The 22,661-nt window shown below is 38.4% G+C and overlaps 1 protein-coding gene across 1 annotated transcript; it reads left to right on the forward strand.

The window, feature by feature from the left end:
- Positions 1–3,247: 3,247 nt before the first annotated feature.
- On the forward strand, positions 3,248–5,371 carry LOC131233175 (uncharacterized). The gene has a single exon (XM_058229794.1). The coding sequence runs from the start codon at positions 3,748–3,750 to the stop codon at positions 5,143–5,145; it is 1,398 nt and encodes a 465-aa protein (XP_058085777.1). The 5' UTR covers positions 3,248–3,747; the 3' UTR covers positions 5,146–5,371.
- Positions 5,372–22,661: the final 17,290 nt, after the last annotated feature.

Genomic DNA, 22,661 nt, shown 5'->3' on the forward strand with positions numbered 1-22,661 from the left:
CACATCGCGCTCAATTAGCAATGTGCAATTAGTATTCTTCCATGATATATATATATATATATATATATATATATATGAAAACGCTCACCTGCGAACCAATTCATACTTACTACGTATGAACTTTTTTGAGAACCCATCATCCGTGATGTGGATCCAAAATCTGAACCGTTCATGTGAAGCAGAACCTCGTGAAACCCCTTGGGCCCAAGTTTCACTTTAATCTAACACTTTGATAAGCCATGAAAAATTAAAATAGTTTACTCCTTTGATTTGCATTTCTCTTTTCTATGGCCTACCAGAATTTTAGATCGGGTTGAAAATTTGTCACATGGGATTTCACGGGATTCCACATCACATGGACCGTTCAGATTAGACACCCATGGCACGTGTGCAAAGGTGCGCACGTGCGTAGGTGCGCAGGGGAGCATGACTCTATATATATATATATATATATATAATCTGTGTAGCTACTCATGTATGTTATTTTTGGATGGATGGTTACATCAAATATGAGGTATGGTTCAACTAATCTAATGGTCCAAATGAAAGAAAAGAAAATTGAATAATAGCTCATGCTTACATGTAAATAATTAAATAAAAGAAGCCAAAAACGAAAGTATATATAAAATACAGCAATGCAAAGAAAATGAAGATAATAAATGAGATGAATACAAGCTGTTTTGAACTAATGATTTAAATTAATAGCCGGTCCACAAGAAAATGTGAAAACACATGGAAAAGGGAGTAAAAACATCCTATAATATTTGAATATATGATTAGTAACTTTGAATTTTCTAAAGACCCATGTGCCAATACCGTGCACATGTGTGAGTTCTGGGCTGTTCATAAACTGAGACACACCGTTGTTTTAATCTGGTCCACTTACAAAGGGGTCACAAGTGTATGTTGAATATGGACCGTCGTTTGTTTTTTTCTGACTTTTCCAATTTTACAAACGCCTGTCCCACTTGATGACGGCATAAGCCTGCTTTTTCGCCATGGAATGTTCAGGAGGGCCCCACCTGATGAATGGACTGGGCTTGGGTTTCTGATTTATTCAAAGGAGGAAGGTTCTTTTACATAAAAAGAAATTTCCTATAAAAAAAAAAGAAAAAAAAAAGAAAAAGAAATATAAATGTTCCATTTACCATAAGAGGATTGGCAGATCTTACTAGAATATTATTAAAACGAATTTTATTAATTATTCAACACTCGTGTGGGAGCCCTACAGCTACAAACACAGCCACACTTGAGAATATGAAGCACTTGTGCTAGATCAAATCTTTCCATAAGGTAGCTACACCATTTGCATCTTCTGCCCTAAAAAACAGACCATTCCACACATCAGATGGGCCACAGTATAAAAAAAACAAGTCGATGGCTAAAAAAAATTCGACTGAAATACTTTTTACATTAAGCCCACACGAGTAGTACTGAAAGCTCCTGATCTGGGGGGGTAAAATGTACGTATTATTTCCAACCAGATGGAAAGCTCAGATCTTCTACACGTGTTTTGTACTGGCACGTGTGGCTACATGTAAATGGCAGGACGCCCGACTCGTGTGGAAATAGCAAACTCAGTTTAAATGATGTTTGCATAGAGCAATATTTATCATGCATTAGTGACCTGCATTGATATTAACCGCTAGATATTGCGTAAAACAGTAGAACCCCAGTAACAAAAGTTTTATGTAGGTGACTTTTATCACCGTCTTTTAAGAGGGGCCAAGATCAAGTGGATTCTTGCCATCGTTAGTTCTTCAGACCATGTAATAAGATTCATCTACAGCTAACTGTAACTATGGTAGTATGTCTCAAGAAAGATTCAGTGCACGTCCAGTATCATTTACTAAATTACTAACCTTATAACGAACCTGATGGTCCACTTGATGGGCCACCTTATCAAAGCTCCCATGCTGGTAAAATTGCATCAAATGAGGGTTTCTGGTACTGTTCCATTAATAGAAAATTTCTGGGACTGTTGCTCTAATAAACTAATCCTGACCGTCCAGTAACTGGTGACGGATTGGATAGTTGTGAATTTCTAATCACCAGTATTTTTTGGATCAAGACTCGCCCAAGACATGGTCCACTGATTGGTCGGTCCAGATCCATTTGAAATGATCAATGGTTTGGAGGGTTAGCTCCTTTCATTACATGGTGCCACCCATCCAGCTGATTCTTAAACCGGATCTAACTTCTGTTCTTTTTCAATCCTTATTAATTTATGCATGGAGAAATGCTAATACAAATTGCGAGAGGAAACATTGAGGAAGCTATTCACATACAGCTCGTCAGTGCGATATCTGGGCCATTCATCAGGGAGAGTCTTCAGTGAAGAAGACTTGGCCCCCAGATCAGACCCTTCAAGTCATCAGGTGGACCATACATGTTTGAGGGAAATTGGAAAGGAATAATGACCACCGGTCTATTAGTCGACTCAACTTTTTTGAGAACTGTATGCTAATGAACTTACAACCGTCCGATGTCTGACGACTGCAGCAGTATAACTTTCACCAGAACATGTCCACGATGGACCCCACTAGCTGAGTCGATGGGATCTTACACAGGTCTAGCAAGTTGGCACATGTGCTACCAATAGCGTTTCTTTGTATATACTACGGCAAATGCTTCAGCATTTACTTTTGTTGTTGAAGTGGGACAGCCCCACATCGTAACTTAACAACATACATCTGCCCATTCTGCCTGCATATAGAAATAGTTACATGATCAGAACCGTCCATCATCTAGGAAATAATTTGATTCTAATAATATTACCAAGGTAATTATGTTGAATATGAGCCATTTAAAAAATATCTTTTCACGATCCACATTTAAATCGAAATTTCTATTGTAAGGATATTTCATTTAGCACAAGTTTCTTACTGCAAAACGTCTATTGGAGAATCCAGAAAATGGACAATTACGATCATAATCCATCTTAGAAGTGGGACACAATAAGGTGATACACGTGTGTGATATAACATCGCGATATAGAGAAAAGAGATAGAGGATGTTTGAAAGATGTGGTGGTGGTGGTTCTCCTCTAACTTTTCTTCATTTCTTCAACAACCACTCTTAACCCTAATTTGATTGCCTGCCCACTTCATTAATCTCTCTCTCTCACATCCTAACCTTGGTTTAACCTCTCTTTCTCTCTCTCGTTATATTAATATTGGTTTTACCTGATATTTTCTTGCTTTCATACTCAAACCCAAACCCAAACCCTATTTCTGAAACTTTGACCGGCTACAACCCGTCAGCTGCTCCCTAATGGTGACCCCACGCCTCAATCTCTAGAGGATCTTGTTTTTTATAAGTGGAAACGTGAGCAGAAGCCGCCTCTCTTTTAGAGGAGAACAAACCTCACCTCCCCTTCTCTCTCTTCCAACCCTAATTCAACCCTGCCCCCAAAAAGAAACCCTTGTCTCTTCTCTCTCTCTCCTCCTTCAAGATCTGTTGGCTGTTGCTGTTGTTACTTTCTTTCTTTCTCGTCCTTCCACAACCCTTCTCTTCCCAGAGAAGAAAGAAATCAAAGAGAGAGGGAGACAGAAGAGGAGTGTTCCCATGTGCAGATCAGAGCTTTAAAGAAATGGGTACTTCCTTCTGATGGCTCTTCCATTTACTACCTCCTGATTGCAGGATCTTCTTTAATTTCCTTGTAAGTGATTGGAAAATATTTCTCTCTCTCTCTCTCTCTCTCTCTCTCTCTCTCTCTCTCTCTCTCTCTCTCTTCTGTCAGTAGCCATGGATTCCGGTAACAGTGGAAGTATGCAGTCATCTAGTGGCGGGGGTGACGAGGAATATGATTCCCGTACCGAATCGTTTTCCGCCTTCTTGAATTCTTCCGGACAGATCAGTGGTCCGATGATGACCCCAGCACCACCATCTTCTTCTCACCACCACCACCACAACCACCATCACCCATCTCTCTTCGATCCTCTCTCTAATTACCTCGATACCTTCCCACGATCTCCACCACCGCCTCCCAATGTCAATTCCCTACCAAATCTCGACATGGCCTGGACCCGAGGCCCACGATCCGAACCCAATTGCACCAACATCAGTGGGCTAGTAGGATCATCATCGTCATCCACCCCACACATCACCGGCCCACATGGATCCAATCGCATACCATACAATCCTATCAACCCATTGATGCCGTTACCATCAGGTGGTTCTGATACCAACGGTTGTGCTTCAGCGACCATCGATCAACCCAACCCCAGCCGCAACCCCAAGAAACGATCCAGGGCTTCCCGTCGGGCCCCCACCACCGTCCTCACGACGGACACATCCAATTTCCGTGCCATGGTTCAAGAGTTCACTGGAATCCCCGCACCGCCATTCTCCGCTTCCACCTTCCCACGGACCCGGCTCGATCTCTTTAACACTCCCTCCGCCATGAGGATGTCACTCACAGACCCGCCACCGCCTTATCTCCTCCGTCCGTTTGTGCAGAAGGTCCCACCTCCTTATCTCAGCTCTTCTTCCACTTCATTATCTTCTTCTTCTTCTACCATGGTTGATGTTGGTGCTTCTACAACAGCTACTAATACTGCTACTAATAGTATTAGTACCTTTGCTAATTCTACAACTAGTAGTAGCAATACTAGTACTACTTCTAATGCAATTCCAACTAATAACTACCAACTGCTCTCTGATCTGGGTCTTACAAAACAAAATCAAAGCATGCTCAACATGAACAATCCAATCTTCACCTTCCAATCTTCTCCTCTAAAATACCCATTATCCAATTTACCTGCATTTGGTTCAAAATCAGTACCACAATTGTCGATCCCATCGTCGGCTGACTCGCAGCTTAGGGTTGGAATGTTGGATGGATTTTCCATGAACCATGGGCATGTTAGTGCACACCATGGCCCGCTTTCAAGCCTCATCGCGCCGGACGGTAGGAACGACAATCCTCCACGTTGGGGGACGGACGGAGCGGGTCCAAGTGATGGGGATCAAGTGCATTCAAGGCCGTTTGGGAATTATGGCGGTTCACAACAGCAGCGGGTTAGTAGCTGCAAGCTGAATTACAATGCTTCTTCATCGGATTTCCATGCGGAGAAGGGACCAGAGAATGTGCCATCAAGAGGAGAAGGTATGGTAGATTCATGGATTTGTTCTTCAGATTAGAGAATATGGAAGAAAATGAGAACTTGAAAAAGAAAAACAGAAAGGAAAAAAAAAAAGATTAGGAAGAGAGAGAGAGAGAGGATTTGGTTCCCTGCATGTTCACTACCGTCAATATACAGCACTATCTTTAACATTTCTATGTAAATATAGTCTATTTTGTTCATTTCCTCTATGATTATACAGGCACAAAGACATTATTATGAAATTTTTGGTTTTTTCTTTCTTTTCATTATCTTTCTTTTTGTTTTCTTCTCTAAACTAAACTGATCACAAACAGTCAGGCTACCACATCTTGTAGTACCTTACCACATTTAATTTCCCACCAACATCCCATCTATGCAGGAGATCGGTACCGTGAAACCAGTAGTCCTCGCCATGAAGGTCACCTGAGATAAAAATCCAGCCGTTCTGATCATCAGGTGTGCCGCCATGGATAACCGATGCTCCGACTCAACATTCAGGCGTGACCACCTATTTAACGAATCAGATTGAGTTTAGAGAAGGTCGATCTGGATGGTGGGGCCTGACCTTTTCATGGAACTGAATTCCCACACAATTGGCATGTTGGGGGAAGCACCACAAGTTGTGGTACCGTTGCGTGTTTTTTATCAGTTCTCCTTTCTTGTTGCACTGCTCTAAGAGGAATGTGTCATAACCCATGAAGCAAGTAGTCGTCCTTCTCTCTATCTGACTAAACTAATAATAATCAAAAGACAAAACGAATAGCTAGATGCAATGCAAGTGATACTTTTGAATTTTTCTTCTTGTTTTTTCTTCTTTTTTTTTTCTTTTTTTTTTTTAAATAAAAAAAAAATAATGGGTGTTGGAGTGATTGGTGGCGAGATTTGGGGAATCGTTTGGGCGCCGAAATCTTGAAATGGAGTTTAAATTCCTCCCTTATAAAAAGATCCCAGCAACTGCTCTTAGTAATAATAATTTAAAAAAAAAGGATATTAACAATGGCACTTGGCTAAGTAAATACATCTTTTCATCTCTTTATTTGAATAACTGAGGAGATTATTCATTTACAAGACATGATTAGCTTGTGATCCATACACGCCCATGTTATTCAATTGAATGATGAAAATGAAATTTGAGGGATTTTATTCATTTATTTAATTTGGATATGGGTTTTTACTTAGCCGCTAATTACCTTTTTGTGGGTGGCTAAAAGGGCAGGATTCACTTCACATCATTGCATTTTCTTTTATTAGTCATTGATTACTATATGTTTGAACCGCTAGGCAGCACCGGAGCTCTGGGGCCCACAGTATCATGGTCCTCGATATTAGAACCCGGAGCCAAAAATCAGATGCGTATCATCAGGATAAGGAGAGAGACCCTCTTAGAATCATCCTGACGCAAATCTCCGGTGGGCCACACCGGGAGAATTTAGAGATTTTAGCGGTGATTTGACATTGTTCCCTGTGGTGTGGCCCACTTGAGTTTTGTATCGGGTTTATTTTTGTGCTGTACGGTCAAGATGGGGACCACAGCTGAAGGACAGAGTAGATGCCACATGCACCGCATGATGGGCACCCCAGAGCATGGGCAACACCTGTTGTTGAGGATTCCGGTCCTTCTCCATTTATTTTTGAATGATCTTGCAAAAGGGTAGATGATTATCTATGAGGTTTGGGAAATTGGGGAAAAGAGGGGGAAAAGCCAAGCTTTTTCATTTTCTTTGTTATTTTTCCAATATTTTTCAATCATATAGGAAAAGGAGAGATGATTAGCCATTGGATTTTGAGAGATTGGGGCCTTTGAGGTCTGACATGTGGTTCTTTTATTTATTTATTTGAAATCATGGTGGCCCATGCCAGTGAATTATCTGGTTTTTAGCAATGATGTTATCTCTTGTTGTCTTAGAGGGTCATGTGAAGGAGATGGATGGATGCACTAAAAGCTTGCCAGTACTGATGAGGACATGGCTAGTTTCCACCACACCCCATTCCTTCAACTGGGTCCCATATTTTGGTGATCAAAACCGTTGATCTAATAGATCGCCTTCAATTACAGTTTGTACTAAAGAAAATAACAAAAACCCAGTTGGATGGCTTGGATTTTCCCGTTTTGGATGTTTCGGGGTCATTTCATGTCATTCAAATACTCGGGCCGAGGATGAAATAGTGGCAACCATCTGAAAAGGTCTTACTGTTTCGACCCAACTCAAAAGACATGAAGCTTTTCGTATCCCTCACAAAAAGCTGGCAACCACACCACCCTCTCTGCTGCCAAAGCATATATTCAAATGCCTTTATCATACAAGAAAACAAAACAGCAGATTATTCTATCTAAACCTTGCTTAAAACAATCTCCTCGGTATTTAATTTAATTTTATTTTATGGGTGGACCTTTGACATTTCTATAGTGCAAGAAACCTAACTACTAGAAAAATAAATACTGACATGAGTTCCTTCTGGTAGTATGCATGGGGATATATATATTAATTGAGAACGTCTAAGTCCAACCGGTTGGACTGCATGTTTGGGTCCACCCAGCTTATAATTTCCAATGTATTAAGTACAAGTGAGATATATACCTTTCCAATAGATCAGCCACACAGTGTGGATCACCTAATGCAAAAGCCAACCCTTTCTACCAATCAGGTGGGCCATAACATAGAAAACAATGTATAGCCGTTGGTAAGTAGTTAAAGGAGATTTTCTGATTTTTCAGCAGGGTCCTCATCTTGGGTCCAACCCATTGGACGGGATGGATGTTGAACGTGCATGAGAAGTTATTTGCTGGCTGCCATAACTTATGGTCCAGTGGTTGGAGTTAGACCTTTTCATATTAATTATATGATATTACATGATAATGCAGCGAGTACAGTGAACCATGAAGATCATGGTCCCATAGTTGATGCCATATGGCTAAAAGACCACATTGACCCGCAGTATGAACTTCTAATCAATGGTCATCAACCCCACTTCAAATTGGACTATCAAAATGACGCAGGGTCTTTCTCAAGAGGATAACTATTCAAAATACACGAAACTTCTCTGGACTCCTCGCAAAGCTTTCTTGAATCCACGGGAAAAAAGAGAGCAAGAAAATAGAAATAAATTCTAATAAATTTAAAATTGACTGAGGAATGAAAAAAAACAAGTACATAACTCTTTAAATAGGGATACCAAGCAATTAAAAAAAAAAAAATCAGACTTAAACTATAGCTAAAACTTGTAAAATTCACGATTTACTATAAATAGTAAACTTACTATTTATAGAAGGTCATGATGTGTACTAGTATGTAAGGTTTTCGGCCAAAAATAGTAAGTATCCTATTTGGCTTCACTAAGCTGTTCTTTTAATTTTTATAAGCTCTTTTTACATTGGGCACAACTCCTAAAGCCCAATGGATCAAGAGTTATAATTAAACTAATTAAACTAAAACTTAGTATTTATAATAAAAACGGAATTAAAATAGGAAAACGACTGTCAGTCCGCCATTATTTCGCAAATCCGGCTTGTGCAACCCGGCATAGCGGGGTTGGTTGGCTAAAGTAGCTCGTTCTACCCCCAAAATTATATATTTACATCCGATAACTCATTCCAAATTGCAAGATACGCCTGATTTAAGGTCGAATAACTCAGATTACTTCTGTCATCGATCCATCTTAGCCGTGTAACTATCCGCAACCCGCTCTACATCATAAAAGCAGATGTCCGGATCATCCATTCATTGTAAGAGCCCTGATCTACTAAAAAGCTTTGGAGAGTAAGCTCATCTGAAAATGCGCATGGCATTCAATTTTATTATCATATGTGCGCCCTTTCCGACCTAAAAATAAAGAAAATTTCAAGCTCAAATAGACTACAAGACATGAAAATAAAAATAAAAATAAAAAATCAGAAGCCATCATTGAAAACCCTTTAAAAGCAGACCGTTAATTTTTAGAACATAAGCCCCACTGGAATAAATGGACACCCAAAAGAATCATACCATTCCAAAACTCACCATAACCAAAATTTGGGAATGATTTTACATGGTATGCCCCAGCCAAGTTTTAAATCAACCTTATTATACGGTTATAAGCAAGAGAACGAGGATAGAGGGTTGGGATTGGATATCTTGCACACATCAATGATAGGCCCTAGACACAGCGTCCCATGTTAAGATCAACCCACAAGCTTTGTAATGGATCCAGGCCCTTCACTATTATATTTGGGTCTATGCCTAATACAAAGTGGGCCCCACATCACGAACGGTCTAGGTTGATCATGTATACAAAGTATGTGGTGAAAGTGGGCATGGTTACTATACAATTCCTCAAACGCTACTCGGGCTCAAAAATCTCAAACAGGGATCCTTCCTGGGGATTTTTTTAAGGGCTTTTTATATTAATAAAAATAAAAAAATAATAATAAATTTCTAAATCGGTTAGATGTGCATTATTTTATGTTTGGTCTTCCTTGTCAACTTATGCAGTCGAATATCTCATCTTCCGTTCTTTTTCCTTTCTTTGTCATACGGTAGGGTCGGAACAACTGGAATACAGTAGAACAGTCTCTCTATTGCACACGTGGAAGTGTAGCTTTTACTTTTGAGACCGACCATATTTCTGTCCGTACTTTGTATGACACATGGTCCAAAAAATACCTTGATTAGATGATTTCAATCATATGATCAGTGGCCTTAAAATTAACGGTGGAAAACAAAAAGAATTAAAGATAAAACATTTATAGCGGGAGGTGTGCTTTTAAAGGGTCCACCAAATAATAATCCATGATCGGTACGCGTTACATCTCCTGCCACGTGTAACGTCTAGGGAAGGCTCTACCGTATTCCGGTTCTTCCGGCTCTACTGTATAATCTCCTGTTTTTCTTGTTGTCAACTCATATGTCAGTTCACCACCATTTTAGAAATGGTAATGACTCGTCATTGTCGTCAATCTCACACATGACATATTTGTATGGAAATCCTGATCGTCCAAATCGCTAAACCAATTATGGATGAGCATAAAATGAAAATTAAGCTGAAGAGAGATAACATTCAACATCTTACTTTTCCTTTGCCATCCATCCATTTGATAGTTACCAAATACGCGATTAGGATTGCTTCAGCGCCGTTGTTTTAGAGAATACTCCATCCAAAATCAGCCCACAATTTAGACGGTCTGGATAACCTTCCATTTGAGAGACACGTGTGAGGAGGATAAGTCACCACTATTCTCAAAATGACGAGTAACTATCACCGGAGTCGTAGGCTCATTTTCTTATTTTATAAGCATCGTCTTGTGTAAGCTATGATGAAAGAAGAGTGGGAGCTGACGCAATCGGGTCTGAGGAGAGTCGAACCCATGACTCATGGTTAGACCGGCAGTGCAAACAGGCTTCTTTCATTTATCAATTACAGGATTTTACTAATCTCTCCGTAATTGAGGATTAAGCAAAGAATCAATCTTTTCTTTTTTCGTTGGGTGTGTTGAAAATTCCACAGATTCATCGATAGTATTATACATGTTAGAATGAACCTTAATAGCGTACAACCGATGTTTTAAGCAATAAATACAACTCCCAAGTTATGTGGGGCCCAACATATACGATATTTCATATGCAAGATCCACTCCGTCCATCAAGTGAGAACAAATATTTAGACCACACACGCAGAAGATAATCTAGTCTAAAAATTCAAGTGGACCACTGTAATGAGAAAAAAAAAAATTTGATCCCAAAACAGATAAGTTCATAAGGTGTGGACCACCTGAGTTTTATCAATGGCTGATTTTTGTATCTTTGCTTCATCCTAGTGGGTTACGCCTGATTAATGGCTTTGATAAAAGGTACACCATGGAGGCACCACAAACAAACCTATAGTTGGCATCTCAACTCAACTGACCCATGCAGTATATATGGCCCATCTGCGTTGTGGGTGGAGCTGATTTTTGCGCTTGGAGCCTGTCATCCAGGACAGAACCTGATAGACCGAGTAGATTTTACATGTACAACATGGTGGGCCCCATATGCTAGGGGTTAGATGCAGTGCGTAAAACAGGCTGCATAGGATGCAGTCCACGTTAGGACTGTGGCTTTTGATAGTGTATGGTGCGCCTGTGCCACATAACGGTGACTGGTTCCAGCCTTGGTGCATCCATAGATTGACCTAAACTGTTCGTATTGTCATTTCTACTACGGTCTTATAATCATGCTTCATTGATGATCCTGACCTTCAAATCTTGGATTGAAGTACGAGCCATTAAACACTCACCTTCGATCACAATCACCACTTTAACAAATGGTTCTTAAGTTCGAGAACAAAAAATCTTAAACAGTTCATATCATCATTTGTTCTGCACATATCACGGGCTAAATTTATTGAACCTCTTTATCTATTATGTACAAGGGTTGTATGGCTTGAATTAGAATAAATATTTTACTGACTTGACATGGTATGATTTGATTGAGCTACTTGACAGTTGGAAGCACTTTACCGTATGGCTAAATTAAAAAAGACATCCGGAGTGACCCAAATGAGAGGGACTTAATTAGGCCATGAATCACTATCAAAGATGAGGCCACGAAAACCACAATAGTGGTTGTTCAGTGCTCCATCAAGCTATATATCTCGCTGGGAAACGTGGCCGCATCTCTCACAGCAACATGTGGCTCAATCAAATCCTGCCACATAGGTTATTAGGGCATCTTGATGTTTTGATCACCAGCTAATCCACCTCCTTAAAAGTTGTTAGGTGAAGTACGTACTCTATTAACCCTATCTCCGATAACAATGAGCCAATCAAATCCCGCAGCATAAGTTATCAGGTCATCCTGATGTTTTAGTCACCAACAAATCTGCCTCCTTAAAAGTTGTTCGGTCAAGTATCTACATCATCAGCCCCATCTCTAATAACAGTAAGTGAGCCAATCAAATCTCTTAACATCATCTCACCAGAAATTTCTCGGGTGGTGATTTAGTCACCAGGCAATCTGGTTCCGTATTTGTCGGGGAGCACCCAGGCGTAGATGCCCTAACCCAAGAAACAGGCAAATCCATTCAGCAGTCTGGTGACAGAAAGTAAACAAGAGGTTCCCTAATTCCACATGCATGTGAAGATATACACATATGCACCTGAGTACACATGCAAAGATAAATAATCCTATGTTAGAGATCTTTGCTTTCCATGTTGTGTGAAATATGTTAAGATCTTCTGCCTTAAAAAATCAGAAAGCTTCTCACTTAAGATGGGCCGCAAAGTACAAAGTAAATTGACTATTCAAAGCTTTTATTTATTTATTTATGTTATTATACTAGTCGTTCACTAGTTATCTGTTTTGAAATATGGCCTGATTTTTATAATTTCGAGCAGCTCCCAAAGGATCCAATTAGTAAACTGTACTGAACAAATAGACGGCTAAGATATATGGGTCCACCTCATTTTAGCTATCAACTCTTTATATATATATATATATATATATATATATATATATATATATATATATATATATATATATATATATATATATATATATATCACTGTGGCCCACCTGATAAACATCCATTTTTTATTTTTTTATTTTTTTGTTTTGGGACTGGACATCTAAATGGTAGAGCCGGATGCAGCTCATCTGATACGCCACATTGTTACGTACATGTGTGAGGCCTGGATACATTGAACAAAATGTATAGGCTACAATATAGTCGTTGTGGGGCCCACTAATGGCCACCATGTAATCAGGCAGTGGGGAATATCATTTTGATGTAATTTCAGTACATACGCCGAACCTATTGTCGTCCTTAATTATATTCTCAACTTGGAAAAGATTGTGCTGTGTCCGCAAGAGCCGGGCACACGTAAATTTCACATGGAGAATTATCAGATACTCGGACATTTTAGAACACTTGATACGCAAGCATTCAGAAATTGTACACGTGGCATAAGTTAACTCAAGTTGATGCCACTAATCGTTGAACCACTGTTACAAGTCACAGTCCCCATATCAGATTGGTTGAACAATCCTAACCTGATTGACGGAAACTTATTTATTAAAACAGGATCATTAGATATTTTTATTTTCAACTATCTAATAAATGTGAGCTGAGATGAATGATCAAATACCGATAATTTCTGGGCCATGATTCATCTAAACAAAAATGATTATTTTCTACGGTGTAATTTGACTTTTTTTTAATGCCTTGAGTGTGATTCTCAAGTAATTTTGGACAGTTCAATTTAACTTGTACCCCACACATGCAATTTTAAAGTAATTTCTCAATCCTTGTGTACCATTCGTCACACTACACCAGAGTACTGAAGTTTTATTTTTTAATTTTATTTTATATATATGTACTAGCAATTGCTGGCAGGCATTTGCCTAGGATAGGATCAAAATGTGCCATTTTATGGACCAATATAAATTTTCTTTTAGGTTTCTAAAATGGGTTTATAAAGCCATTGGTCCCAATTGATCCCAACAACATATATTTATAGTTGGACCATTGATTCCAACACAATGGCCCAACTAATGATCGAGCTAGCTCATCTGTATGGTGGGTCCCATCATTTCCACGTTTGGAGGTCCTACACACCGTGGTATGTTGGCCAGAAAAATGAACCTCAATGACAAGGTAGCCTTTGCCTATACAGTGGAATTAGTTCTTAAGCCTACAATGTATTTTGGAAGAGAAAGGATGGTATACAGACCCAGCACCATAGATTTACTAAGCTGCACCGCCATCACCGTCTCAGATGTTTAGGAGAACAGTGCAAAATCTGGGTCCAAAAATAAATAAATCCACTGATAGATTGGCCACACTTGTACATTGGGCTAGATTGATGACCACAGCCGTCCACTGATTTCAATGGGGTGGTCCCCCGATTAGGGGATCAACCTGATTTATGTGCCGAACGATCTTTGTGAGTAGGCTTATAACCTAAGATTAGCATGTTGAGAGCCGTATGTGATCATCCCAAAACTTACCCGGTTTTGATGGTGTGAGATATGTGGGCACCTACTCTCAGTGCACATTGAAGTACGTACATAACATCTGTTAAAGTGAAAATTACCGAATTCCCATGTCGGTGGGCGCTTTACTCTTATGTAATCTATGTAATCTGCACGAATGCCCCATCATATATTTGGATGGCGTCTTTCACAATCTCCACATACACATGGTTTACCACCATACTCATCCTCTCCATCCATGTGGTACTCAATCACGCCTATCCGGACCATGGAAATTGTGGATCCAGAAATTCTCTAAATAGCAACTATCGAGAAAACCTAGCTATCTAAATAGAAAGCTATCAAATGAACGATTATAAGTAAAATACTGTGGATGAATTCCATGAGTATTATTATCTACTTCGTGTAATTGTTAACTTATGCTCCATTCATGGTTCGTTGAAAAGTTTGGACGGTCTGGATGGCCGGACGACTGTTCCATGAGGATGGGTGAAGAGTCAACTCCATTTTTTAAATGGTGCTAGACTATCAGAGCTATCTCGTTTTAATACGAGTCTCTATCATAGGTTTGCTAGGTAGCCCACTATAGAAAAGGCCAAGGTTGGTAAAAGCTCACACCACATGTTTGCATGTGTCTCTTTCACATGCCTAAGATGTGTGCACCTACTCTCCCTAGCCTTTGGAACCATGGTTCAAAGACTCAGGTGACTCGACCCGGTTCGTTCACCACAAGTTGAACCGTGACTCGATCGAGTTGGGAATGAATTAGCCCACTCACATTTTATTTATTTATTTATTTTTTAAATTCTTGGGAGTCATGTAATTGAAAATAAAATAAAATAAACTTAATCAATGTAAAATCAAAAAATTTCAGTAAAAAATCAAAGTTAATGTAGCTTAAAATCTATTAAGTAAGCTACATGATTGTGGTGGGTGGTTGACATTGATTAAGTTGCGTTGGTTTACTACATGAAATGACAGATGAAGCACTGGGGTTTGCTTTGTAGAAGATTTGATAAGATTTCTACATAAATAAAGTGGACACCAAAACATTATTTTAATTAAACTACTGTTAATCAAGTGGTTACAGAAATATCCATTCTAAGGGTCTTTTTTATTATACTTTAATAGCCATCTAATCGTAGGGTTAGCTTTAGGTGAATTGATATGAGGAAGGATATAAAATTACTTTGAATTTGCTAGCCCATCCATCATTGGCACCATTCATCCGGATTGTCCATGGCTATAATCAGGTGGGTCCAGAGTAGTTTAATAATTAAAATAACTGAAGTTAAAACCTTCTACATAGAAAATGTGCCTCAACTAGGTGGGCAGGTGATGTAGGGAAAAAAGTAGGGTTTCGCAAATCCATAGATGGTTAAAACTGTCCAAATACACTTCGAAAGAGAGTATTTGTAGTCACTAGAATTCTGGAAATGTGGGGTTATGTTTCAACCATCTAAACCTTACATGTGATGGGCCTCAACATGGATGCGAGAAACTTGGATAATCTCCTACATTGCAAACAGTACTCTTTTGTTGAACAAATTTCCTTAGGATATCAAGCATCTGCTTAATTGTATTATTGTGGGACATGGATGGAAATGATAGGTATTCGGGGTTTTTGTAGTCAGTACCCATCAACTGCATATCTCATCAGATCCACCGTTCGGATCAATAATCCATGGCACCACATGGACTGAATCACCCATGCTGCCTTTAATAATAATAAATAAATAAAGAAGATTTTTGTTTACTGATGATGAGCAGAACTACACTACATAATTCCTCCTCTTTCAAGTCTTAAGTTTACCGGGGGGTGGATAATAGCCACAGAAAGTAACAAAATTATCTAAATACACAAAAATAAAAAGAATACTCCAAAATTTTCAAAGTAGACAAATTTTCCTTCTACACGGGTCCTAATCACTCATACTAATCAGTAGCGTAGCGTATAGAACTTTTCAAGCTACCAAAGATTATATAAGATTTGCTGAAAAGAGACACTAACAGTATAAAGTTACACCCTTTATTTGCAGAAGACTTACAATATGAACAGTTCTGATCACCCAACGTTAGTGTGGGTGTAGCATCTTTAAGTGGTCCTCATATGAAAGAGAAGGTGATTCTAATTCTATTTAAAACCCTAATTACATTGTATCAAAGCTAGGATTTAAAGAGCCGCCTCAACATGAAGCAGCAACACTGATGTAGAGCGGGTCGCGGACACTTTCTTGGTAAAGATGAACCAGAGAAGGCCCCATCGGAGGCAGAAGTGATCAATACCATCAGAACCCCAAAACGGGTTTATCTTGTGAACCGAAACAAGTTATTCAACGTATAATATATGATTTTGGGTAAGAAAAGCTACTTTAGCAACTGCTATGCTAGGTTGCCGGCGTTGGATTTGTGAGATTCTATCATATCAACGAACAAAGTTTCATTTTATTTTCATTTTTACTATTTATAATAAGTTTTAGTTCAATTATAAATTTTGATCTTTAAGAGCTGTGTCCAACATGAAAAGGAGTTAGGAAAATTTGGAGAATAATATAGTTGGGCCAAATTGGACACTAACTATTTTTGGCTGAAAACATGAAGTCTATTAGAAATCATGTATGACAAGTAATAAATAGTAAAAAATAGTAAGTGTACTATTTATAGTAACTCAAGTTTTTAGGGAGGAGTTGAGTTTGCTTCTGAAAATTCTTCCCAGGTTTTAAAATACTACTATTTAAAGGATTGTAAATTCATTTTTATCATCAATTGATTTATTTTTAATTTTATTTCTTTTTTATTTACTTGTGGATTCAAAAAGTTAATGTGAGGGAGTCGATGGACCTCATCACGTACATCCCTGCATCAAACACCCACCAAACCCAATACAAAACCCATGTAAATAACAGACCTGTACACTACCAGTTCACGTAATCTCACTCAAATGACCATTGAATGGGGCCGTTGTCTAGGCAAGGGCTTGATGGGATTGCTGGGATAATTTGGAAAAGAAAACCATAATGGTTTCTCAAATCCTAGATTCCCAATCACAGTGTTAGATAAGAGTTCGCTGTCATCTGCGTGGATGTCACAAACTCAAACACCAGATCAATGCTCCAAAGATGTAATGGATCGTCAACTTGTGTAAGGGATCTTAGCCGTCTATGGTTAAGACCATTGATCAAATAGTTATCATTCATCGGATTATTTTGATACTTTCATAGTAACCCACCTTACGCGTGTTGGATCTGATAAAGGCCGAATCCTCAACTGCCCATCAGTGTGCGAACTTTTTTGAGAACTCATGATACGTGATGTGACTCCAAAATCTGAATGGTCCACATGAAGCAGCAACTCATCAAAACCCCTGAGCCTAATTTTTACTTTGATCCAATACTTTGGTGGCCATAAAAAATGAAAACATTTCTGTCCCTTGATTTGCATTTCTCTTTGCTATGGCGCACTAGAATTTTAGATCAGCGTGAAAATTTGTTTTTTGAGGTTTCATGGGATTCCGCGTCACATGTACCGTTCAGATTAAAACTCCCATGACATGTGTGCAAAAGTGCCCACGTGCATAGGTGCCCAGGTGAGTATGACTCCTGATAAAGAGTCAAGATCAATGGATTGGAGTGTCTAAATGTACTAATGCAACTAAAAGAGCACTATATAAGACTTAGTGCTCTGATAGCTCTGTCGCATCTGTCTCCTCTGCCTAACTACTTGTGGCCGGTGTAAGGTATGTTACACGTAAGTAGCGTACGAAATTGAAATTATCTAGTGATAATGGCCGTTTTGGCTTTCCATCATATCTTGTTTATTACAGAAAGGCCAAAAGAAATAAAAAAAGAAAATGACTTTGGTGAAAAAGGAAATTAATTTTGGCAATGAGATCTGTTGGGTGCTCCTGGTAGAATATTTTGGAAGTTTTTATTTTATTTTATTTTATTTTTTATTATTTTTATTTCTTTATTTTTTAATTTATTTACTCACGTGCTCATGGGTGGTCGAACCCCATGCACTCACACCACATGAGATTTCACCACAATGGGTACTTGAACCCACTCACACCACAACGGGTACTTGAACCCCATACACTTACACAGCAAGAGATTTCATCACAATAGGTACTTGAATTCATGACCTCTGTGTTAAAACTCCTCCTCAGAGTCTACCATAAGCTGAAGCATATGCAAGGACTCATGAAGAAAGAAATGTAATCTTTCACTTGAAATTGTGCCATTAACATAAGTAGTGTTTGGCCAATTTTTTCTAATTTTAGCTAACGTTGAAAGACTTTGATCAAAGCATCCATTGTTTTAAATAAGATATGACTTTTGCTAGGTAATCATATCCATAAAATCAATGGCTTGGAAAAATGAGAGGATAAGATGCAGAAAATAATACCAAATCAAGGATGGATTAGATCATGCGAGCAGTATGGTTTTTTGTTGTTGAAATGTGGTGTAAACTCAATGGACAGTTCAGATTGAACCGCCCATGTGAACCTATGCAACTAGCAGCACTACAAGTTATAGTGCTCTCAGAGAATCGGAGCACTTCTCTAGGTTGAGTTGATATCTTTTTAGCAGATGGAGCTTTGACACAATAGGCCACCATGTAATATAATAGGATATATTAGAATTATATCATTTGGATTTGGGGTATTTTTAGTACGATGAGTCTGACTGACTAAAAATTTTCTTATTGGATGGTTGTAAATTTTTTTATTAGCTAGTGGTCCACAAATCAACAGTTAAGGAGATGGTCCAAATTCAAAGAAAAGATTGGATGATTGAAGGGTCATGATTATGATCGAGTGCTTTTTTTACCTTCCTTTGAGTAGCCCTCCTTGTGGGCCCACCGTACAAATAATTTTGATTAATAAAATATGATCCTAGATCCAATGGCTATAGACCGGTCCACCATCAAATCAGAAAAAAATACAAAGCAAACCACACTATAAGAAATCCCAAGTTTTGAGTAAATAATAAAGTTAAAGATACATACATTAATGGATTTTGTGTTGAGAGGTTCAATACAAGTGTAGAACCCTGCCCATCCACATGCAAGAACATGTGTCAATTTGGCACACGTGTTTGAGATCCAAGATTTCCATCCAGTGGGGCATACTGGCAAGATCGATCTTGATGAGGAAATGGCCTGATTTTTAGGCTGACAGATCTAATCGATGTGGCCCACCTGATGGAAAGCTTTGTGTCTACACGTGGAATGTGCAAGACATCTCAACCGTGCGAATGGTTAGCATCATCACGAATCTCACCTGAGATAGAAATCAGGACAATGCAAGCATCAAGTGGGCCATACTTCGAACACAATAAATAAGTTTAGCCTACCTCATGAACAGAAAATCTTAAATTTCACCTAAGGTGATCTTTACGATGGGGCCCACCGTTTGCATGGATTCAATTTCCTGCACATGTACAATATTGGTAATAAATTTTTACGGTACAGTAATTAAGCTTATGGTACTATGGGTAGTACCTGATCATTTCTCCTCGTGAAACACCCAATTATGGAAATTTCATGAAAGTGCGAGACCACTCATGGAGTTGTTGAATTTGCCAGAAAAAATATCTACCTTTCAGGCCTAAAATAAAACATTCATGAGGCTGGTTCCTCTGCAAGAACCTGGAGGATAAGTTATTCTAAAAATACTGGGGTGGGGCTCAATGGGGTGTGTGCATGACATCCTACCTATTAATCAAAGTCGCCCCACCTCGAAACTTGGATGGCCCACAAATCGGATTAATCCAACCATCAATATAGGCCACGGCATGAATCTTGAGGGTTTTGGATGATTTTCTATTGTTTTCTAGGATGGAACTCACAGCATTGTGCATACCCATCTAATCCAAACATTAGGTGAACCTCCACTATGATTATGGGATGCCTGAAAGAGTAGGCCTTACAAACATTTATTTTTACATGAAAAAAATAAGAGACGCCCCTCCAAAAACCCTCCAAATTCATGTTATGCTACGTATTTAGCAATATGGCATTATGGAAAAATTAGGTATAATGAAAGTTCAAATATTATTAAGTGTAGATACCAAAACTTATGATTAAAAATTCAGCCTATAAAATATGGAAATGCAAAAGGTAAGAGCCGAATTCGCTCGAGTTAATCCAGAATGTATAAAATTTGACATTTAAAGAGTTGAAGTTCCTCAATGTGTCTTGTCAAGAAGAATTAGTTTACAAGTAAACTTTTATCACCTTTTTTAATTTTTATTTTCTCATACACCTACATCACATAGGCACTCAAATTCAAAAATATTTCAATCAACAAGACAAGGGTCGTCACTCAAAATCAACTAAATAAATACTAGGATCATCGCCTCCATTAATGCTCACTGGTCACTATGGGTGCCTCATCATCTACTTTAGGCCGGCAATTTAGACATAATATCACATACCACCATGCCCAGCTAATTTTTGTATTTGGGATTATATTTCACACTAATGCTACTACAAACTAATGAAAATTGTGGTACACTAGATCTAAAGAGGTGTGTGACAACAATCAATCTATTTCAAGCAATAAATCATCCACTTTAATGGGTCTTATCTGATGGACCAAGGGAACCTTAGCCAAACCTATATTAGCTATTGTTGGTCCACCGAACAAGCCTATGATGCCAATCCAAAGGTATGTAGCCCATCAACTAAACATTTCTCAAAGCTTGATTCAAATCCTTCTGCAATAAGTCATCAAGTAAGAGTTGAAATCACATGTTATTCTAATACAACATTACAGTAAGTCAATTGAGATTTAAATACAAGCATTTAATCAACAACTTATTTAGGCATAGGCAATTCATACCCTACAATAACATAGTTGAATTCTAACATTACAACTCTACTCAAATCATGTAATATATCAAGCATATGAGCAATTTAGTACCATTCAACTTAAAGAGCACGATAATTAAGTAAACTAATGAATCGGTAACATAGTCAATTTCAATATAACTTCAACCATCATTAATTATAGCTATCAAGGATTGATAGATAGTAATTTAGAAAAAAATAGTCCTCATATTAAGTTGCAATTTCTCTGATTTGGATACTTTTAAGATTTGATATTTGGCAATATCATAATTTTCTATTTCAATCCAAACAAATATAAGTAAGATTAAAAATTTCTACAACTCCACCTATATTCATAAAATTTGAAATAGATTACCTCCAACTCAAGTTTAATTGGTTGAAATTGGAGAGTTAGACAGTTCCAAGGGTAGTATTTCAACAAGTCTCTACTTCTAGTATAAAAATCCCCAACTCAAGCTCTCCCTTACTAATTTTAAGTCTATATCTCACTAACACTTCATAATCTCCAATTAATTAGCAAAATTTGTATGGAGAGAACTGGCTAGAAATGAGTATTTATAGCCATTTATAATGATTGGGTTGCCTTAAAAATGATGCTAATAGCTTGTTAATAAAAGGGATGGCTGATCTCAGGTTTTGGACCCATTTTGCAATGATTTGACCAATCGAAGCCATGAAATAACTACTCTAAATGTCGATGTTTGCAAAGTGACACTTGATTCACAGTTTGATCGCGTTGATTGACGGATACAGCTAATGAATCGATTTAACGGTAACTAATCACCGATCTAGGTTATAACTATAAGATTATTCGTAAAATGTTGGTTAAGGTTGGTGTGTGGGATTTGATCACGATCTAACACTTTGAAGTTACAAACATTGAATGATTTTTGAATAGTATAGCTAACTTACTCTTTTAGAAAATATGTAACAAGCTTCTATTTTTCTGTTAGCTTGGCATAGCTCGACTTGGCTCGGCCTAGCTAAACGCAACTTGAACTTAGCTCGGTCCTTAAGCTTGACTGGCGAGCTCAGCTCGGTTCGGTCAATAGCTCGGGCCAATTCGATCCGAGTTTGATCCAAGATCAAGCCTCTATGGCATTTTCTCAAACACATGGAGTGCACCTTATAAAACAAAAGCATCGGTTTACATGTATTTCATCTAACACCCAGTGGGGAACATAAAAATCAAGATACAAGGGTATTTGTTTCTTATTTATACCTTCCTCGCCACTAACCGACACTTTATTGAGTCATTTCATCGAACACTTGCTAAGCAACATCAATATCAAAATAACTAAGTCACCGAACTGGTTTGATCCGAGTTCAATTCGAGTTGGGGTTCGACTCGAGTCGAGTCAAGCTCAGGCAAGCTCGAACTCAAGCTTAAAAAATCAGCTCGAGTCGGCTCGAACTTAGTTTCGAACTGACTTAAATCGAGCATTTTCAAGTCGAGTTCAGCGAGCTAACCGAACAAATGTATGGCTCTATTCCTACTAGACAACACACCATCACAAGGAGAGCAACTTTCAGCCGAAAATTAGAAATATATGAGAAGAACTTCGATGGTAGTTGATATATATATATATATATATATATATATATATATATATATATATATATATATATATATATATATATATTTGTGTGTGTGTGTGGGCACAGGACGACGAGGTCCACTTTATGGGAACTTCTCAAGAGGTTGACTTGTGTGGGCCCCACCGTGATATGCATCAAACATCTACCCCATCAATTA

The sequence above is a fragment of the Magnolia sinica genome, chromosome 2 (genome assembly GCF_029962835.1).
Source record: "Magnolia sinica isolate HGM2019 chromosome 2, MsV1, whole genome shotgun sequence".
NCBI classification, from domain to species: domain Eukaryota; kingdom Viridiplantae; phylum Streptophyta; class Magnoliopsida; order Magnoliales; family Magnoliaceae; genus Magnolia; species Magnolia sinica.